At 36.8% G+C, this 6000-nt stretch overlaps 1 protein-coding gene across 2 annotated transcripts; it reads right to left on the bottom strand.

Annotated features, from left to right (window-relative positions):
• Positions 1-1040: 1040 nt before the first annotated feature.
• LOC140815864 (mannosyltransferase APTG1-like) lies at positions 1041-4555 on the bottom strand. Of its 2 annotated transcripts, XM_073174872.1 has the most exons (10): positions 4368-4550; positions 4229-4290; positions 4037-4154; positions 3716-3820; positions 3249-3535; positions 2404-2685; positions 1970-2171; positions 1657-1808; positions 1401-1563; positions 1041-1300 (listed from the first exon to the last, which is right to left on the bottom strand). In XM_073174872.1, exons 1-10 carry the CDS (start codon positions 4395-4397, stop codon positions 1217-1219), a joined length of 1485 nt encoding a protein of 494 aa, XP_073030973.1. In that variant the 5' UTR covers positions 4398-4550; the 3' UTR covers positions 1041-1216. The 2 variants fall into 2 exon arrangements, with proteins under 2 accessions (XP_073030973.1, XP_073030966.1); XM_073174865.1 differs by having other exon boundaries at positions 4229-4555.
• Between the last annotated feature and the right edge of the window lie 1445 nt (positions 4556-6000).

Raw genomic sequence — 6000 nt, forward strand, 5'->3', positions numbered from 1 at the left:
CCTTTTTCCTTATGAATCACGGCTTTTCTACTTCAGTTTTTGGACCGTTCGAAGCATTTCTTCAATTATTTTATGATTTTTAGTCCATCTTATTTTTTGTATTTTTCCATATATATATATTAATTTGCACACGCTTGGATTAAATTCAAGAAATGAAAGGAGAAAATAGAATGTGGATCTAAAATTTAATAATGAAGCATTTGGAAGCGTAGATGAGGTGTAGCTTTTTGTCCCTGCCAGTCTGGTAAGCCCCCAATTCATGTGAAAAATGGAGACCCAAAGAAAACATCACAACATCACATTTTGTTTGTCAAAACTAAAATACAAAACGAGACATATATACAACAATAGCACACTGCTCAAGTGACTCCCGGCCCATGCAAATTAACCCACTTTTCTTTGTAAAATAATACTTGATCGGCTAACCATACACAATATTATGAATATAATAATTTATATATTTCTTACTGCGATCAAGATCTGATATTCCGCTACATTTACCAGCATGGACATATATATATATATATATATATATATATATATATATATATATATATATATATATTTTATAAAAAAATAAATTAAATTAATCCCTCTACAGTTTTGTTTTTCCAATTTTCTTCATGATACAATGTATAATATGAATTGAATATAAAGTCTAAAATCTGCTTCACCGTGATGAATTATATCCATCCATCAATCAAGAAATAGTTGTCAAACTTAATTAAAAAATCCCCCCTAGCCTCTTATTATATACTATTTAATTATAGGAGCGAGTAGCGATTAAGAAGGTGACCTCTTCCATGTGCATGCGTTTAATTTTGGAGCCCCCATGTAACAACAAGTCCACATTTTTTCGAACCAACTCTGGAAATCTTGATAACTCCGTCAACAACTATTTAAATAATTATAACATGTATCATATACATAATCCACACATTATAAATTCATTCGAGCCTCATAAATATATGACTTGTATCCAATTCGAAGAACCCATATACCGTGTTTCCAGAAAATCAAATAAATCTATCCACCAAAGATAACGAGGAATTAATTTAATATCTCATGAGAAGGGTTCCCAACAAGTCCTAGAATAGAAGCGAATGGAAAAAGAAAAAGAGTGTAATGCATAATTTAAGGAACATGCGTTTCGTAAAAAATGGTGAAATTTTGGAAATCAGATCAGATGACCTGTTCATTTATATCAGATGCGAAGTTAGTAGCCTTGGAGCGCATAAACAACAACCGATGACTGTAATTCTCGATCCACCTTGAAGTGAGCATGAAAGAATCGCCTTACCTGTCCGTCGAAAAACAATTCCGAATGAGTTGCCATCTACCACAGGTCCACGATATATACATGTCAGAGCGTGGTTATAAAACTAATCAAATATATATACCTCGCGGAAACCACGTGACAAAAAGAACTCCTTTAATAGCTTTTCTTGTGCATCAAACAGCACAATATGGCTAGGTAAAGACCAGTTTCTGACCAACTCGGTTGCAAAACCAAGTGGATGCAGTAAAAATTGATCAGACTCATCCAACATTCCTTTGACTTCGCTGATTGAACGACCAGTTGAAACAAAAACGAAGTCATATCCCGGAAAGATCTGAAATCTTCAAAAACTGTATCAGGAAATTTGGTATTTTCACCTTGGTGTGCAATCCAAGAAACGCATAGGATGATCATGATGCAATGTTGAGTAGTATGGTGTGGCGTGGCATGGTGTCAAGAAGAGTATATTTTTCACTTTGTTCTCGCTAGCCTCCTTCGAGAGATAGTTCATTACATCCTCACTTCCTCTCTGTAAAGTAGCAGTCCAGTCAAATCAGATGGGTGAATTTGTAAAAAAGAACGAAACAGACACACAGTAACCACGTGTATCAGAAAACTCTTGGTCTTCTAATAAAAATAGAACATACTTCGATTGACATATTTATTAATTGAAGAATTGAAATCATGTACCTGGTGAACCATACTCATATATAATGCCATTGGGATATTGGTAAGGAGCAAGAAGGAGACCACCATTCGCAGCTTGGAAAGGCGCTTAACATACGAGCTTGAACTCTCTTTCAGTTTCGTCTTTGCCAGTTCAGATAAGCCTAACTTCGCTAAAGAGTACCCAGAGAACATCAGTGCTAAAGGAAGTACAGGAAGAACAAACCTGATATTTGGATTCCGACAATAATGAGAAGCACTAATGTTTGAAAAATGAATTTAGTGCGCTAAGTAAAAGTATTGGGGAACAACAATTTCTTCGACTGTCAAAGCACCTGACAGTACCTACGGTACTTGAACTATTGTACAGGTTTAAAAAGATCTAAACTGCACCGTTAGAAGTTAACTATGGTTGTAGGCACTCAATCTTACAAATAGAACTGCAAATTACACAGTACCTGAATTCTTTGTGACCAAGGAGACTATATGTTCCTAAAACCCATGCAACCAGTCCACAAAGCTTCCACTGTTTAGACATGATAAAACCAGCGAAGGAAAATGGTAGATATGTAAATACCATGACAGTAAATCCTTGAGAAAAGTACCAGTGCCATGGATGAGTTCCATAGTAGTCTCCACCAGAAGCAAGGAAATTGAATTTTACAAAGTTCAGAGGCACGATCACCCATGAACCATACATTAAACGATCCAATAATGTAGTGAGACCGAGCACCAGTCCCCTGGGAAAATTTGGAACACAAAGCAAATATCATTGTTAGTTAGTTCATACATAAATTATGAAGTAGAACATAAGCAGGTATTTTGCACTGTCAATGTTGTGAATCCAAAATATATGATTAGTTAGTTCATATCAGAGTAAGGCAAGTGACAGGTGCTATACAATAGAGCTAACACAAAATATCCATCGTGACTAAGATAAGAAAAATAAACATTGAAACAAATGGAAGCATAAACAGGTATTTTGCATGGTCACTGACTGGGATAAAAAGATAAAATATAGGGGCATGTTAGCGGTGCCATGGGCAGAACAAACTTTATTGAACCAGAGGTAACTGGAATTGGAGATGCTCTAATACGAGGCCAGTATCACAAATTTACAAGCGTGAGAACCAACTCTAAACATTTAGACAGAGTACAAGTTAGTGAGCTCATATTGGAATAAGGACAAGGAGAGTTATTCTTCAATAGAGTTCACCCAACAAATGTCCACCGTGACTAAGGTAAGAAAAATAAAACAGAGACAGATGGAAGTAAACCAAAACTAAGAACTTGAACTACTCACCCAATTGGAAGGACATCGAGAAGGACAAACTTTAGCTTATCACGAGTCAACAACAACTCCAAAGTACCAACATAAATCCATATGACAGCACTTGTCGGCCGAATGGCACATGCTAGTGCTGCCATGACCAACGCAAACTTTCTTGAACTAGAGGAAGCTGCATTGGGAGATACTCTAATGCAAGGCCAGTAGTACAAACTCACAAGTGTGAGAACCGACTCTAAACAATTAGATAATGTACGAGTGATACAGAAAAACATGAACCAGTTGGTCAGTTGTGCGAAGAGCTGTGGCATATGTTAAGTACTTCATCACCATCCATTAAGCAACATGTATTATCACCAAACCAAAGGAAGCAACATGAAAGAGTTTGAAAGCCATCAGTATGTAAATCATAAGAGTTGCAATAAAGTAGGAAAACAAAAAACAAGAGGAAAAAGGAAAGCATTCATCCCACGTGAGGATACTGCCCAATTTGCAGCACGGTCCCCAAACAAGATCTTGGATAATTTGTACAAGTATAGATCACCCAAAGCTGCGAATACAGACTGCAGCAATCGAGGGGTCCTTGTCTGCAAAAGGTTTCCAAACTTCGACTTTGAGAAAAATGGGAATATTACTGTGCTAACAGACTGAAGAAGATCACAGAGAGCTTTCAATGATAACCTTTGCAACGTGATATTTCTTGTCGATTAAGATACGACGACAATACAACAAGATAAAATATAAAAATAAAGACAAGAAAACGACTCTATGAGCAATAACAAGAAAAGTTAAGCAGAAGTTACCATGAACCAAGGTGAATCAAGCCGGAGAAAGGCAAGGATTTTATAAAGAGCAGCAAAGAGAAGCGGATGTAAGTAACTCCTTAAACCTTTTCTCCATTCCCACGTCAAATGTCCATACCTGAATAGAAATTCGAAAACACATTAGACGATAAAAATGGGTTCATCAATCAACAACGTAGAAAATTGGCAGACCCAAAAGCGATTCTATGAGCAACTTCAAGAGATTGCCAGTGTTCATCTGGATTGAAATATGTCTGCACAAGCAATGAGTTAATTATTCGCAGAACCAAACAAAGCGTAAATATATTGTTCACTGGCGAACAATATCTACTGAGCGTGGGTTTCTTGTTGATATCTTCATCCCCGGCTGCTTGAATTGCTCGATCTTTTCTTCTCCTCATATTTTTTCTCTCGCACTATCGGAGCCGCCGTAAGTTGCCGGAGATTGGGGCTGCTGGTGGAGTGACAAATTTCCAGTTCCAAGTTGGAGTGGTTTTTTTAATTAAATACAAAAAATCAACTAAAAATATAAAGAATAGTATTAAATCAAATTTATAATTAAGTGAAAAATAAAAAAAAAAAAAAAACTCAAAACGAATTAAAATCGAAAAAATTGATCCGTAACGGTTTTTATAATGTATTTAATGATGTATAACTTAGATAATTGACAACTAGTGGATAATAATTTCAAGTTCCAAATCAAATTCAGTGTTTAATATGAACCAAATTGATGTCAAGTCATTAAATTTAAAACTTGAGGATTGATAAATTCGTGAATAAGAAAACGCTTTGAGCGATTCTTCACTTCACACCTCCTCGTACTAGTACTAGTAAAAAAACAAACAAAATGGTTTTAAAAGACACAAAAACATTCAACACCTACAATTTACTCCTAATAGTTTTTATTTACATAATTTGGTTGTGAAGAAATCGAGAGTTGAGAAAATGATTTCTGTTATTCAAAACCGTTGTGTCGTTTATGTCTTATACAATTGGTGTAAAGCACCAATAAACGTATTTCTAAAGAACAAATATTAAAGAAACGTGAAAGCATCTACAATTAACACTCCCCCTCAAGCTTGATGTGGGTGTGAACAACAAGCTTGAAGAGTTTCGACTTGTACAATAAGACGGGGTCCTTCTTCAAGGTTGATACAAATCACAGACTCCCAGAAGCTCAAGCAAGTAAGCATGCTGAGCTTTTCCCAAACCTTTTGTGAAAATGTCTCCAAGCTGTTGATGAGTATGGATATATCGAGTACATATAAGCCCTTCCTTGATCTTCTCTCGGACCAAGTGGCAATCTATCTCTATGTGCTTCGTCCGTTCATGATACACTGGATTAGCACCAATGTGAATGGCAGCCATATTATCGCAAAATAACGTTGTAGGACTACGAATGTGAACTCCCATATCACGTAAAAGGCCAACGATCCAAACAATTTCGCATGTGGTGGTCGCCATGGCCCGATACTCAGCTTCCGCAGAGGATCGTGAAATGGTGTTTTGTTTCTTGGACTTCCAAGATAGAAGCGAAGTCCCTAGCTTGATACAATAACCAGTAACAGAACGACGAGTCATAGAACATGCCGTCCAATCCGAATCATAATATGCCGTAAGAGACATAGAAGTAGAAGGCTTCAAAAGAATTCCTTGACCAGGATTTCTCTTAATATACTTGACAACTCGAATAGCCGCATCAAAGTGAGACGTCTTCGGAGCATGCATAAATTGGCTCAAAGATTGCACTGCATAGCAGATGTCCGGGCGTGTTATGGTCAAATATATCAACCTACCGACTAGTCTCTGGTATTCACTTGGATCTACCAGCAAAGCATCCATTGAAGTGTAGCTTTGATTTTGCTGTATAACTGAGTCAAGTTCGTGACTAGTGAGCTTCTTGTTTTGCTCCATTGGGGTATCAAATGGTTTGGCTCCCGCCACCCCTGTATCAGCAATAAGTT

This window comes from Primulina eburnea, chromosome 2 (assembly GCF_022965805.1).
Source record: "Primulina eburnea isolate SZY01 chromosome 2, ASM2296580v1, whole genome shotgun sequence".
NCBI classification, from domain to species: domain Eukaryota; kingdom Viridiplantae; phylum Streptophyta; class Magnoliopsida; order Lamiales; family Gesneriaceae; genus Primulina; species Primulina eburnea.

Bases quoted from the DNA above. Each gene is read 5' to 3' on its own strand.
- LOC140815864 (XM_073174865.1), bottom strand. From the start codon at position 4,437: ATGAGGAGAAGAAAAGATCGAGCAATTCAAGCAGCCGGGGATGAAGAT. The intron at 2,172-2,403 runs GTACTGTGTAAT...TCCAAATATCAG, and splicing joins CTTGGTCACAAAGAATTCAG to GTTTGTTCTTCCTGTACTTC. The intron at 1,809-1,969 runs GTACATGATTTC...GCTACTTTACAG, and splicing joins ATATGAGTATGGTTCACCAG to AGAGGAAGTGAGGATGTAAT.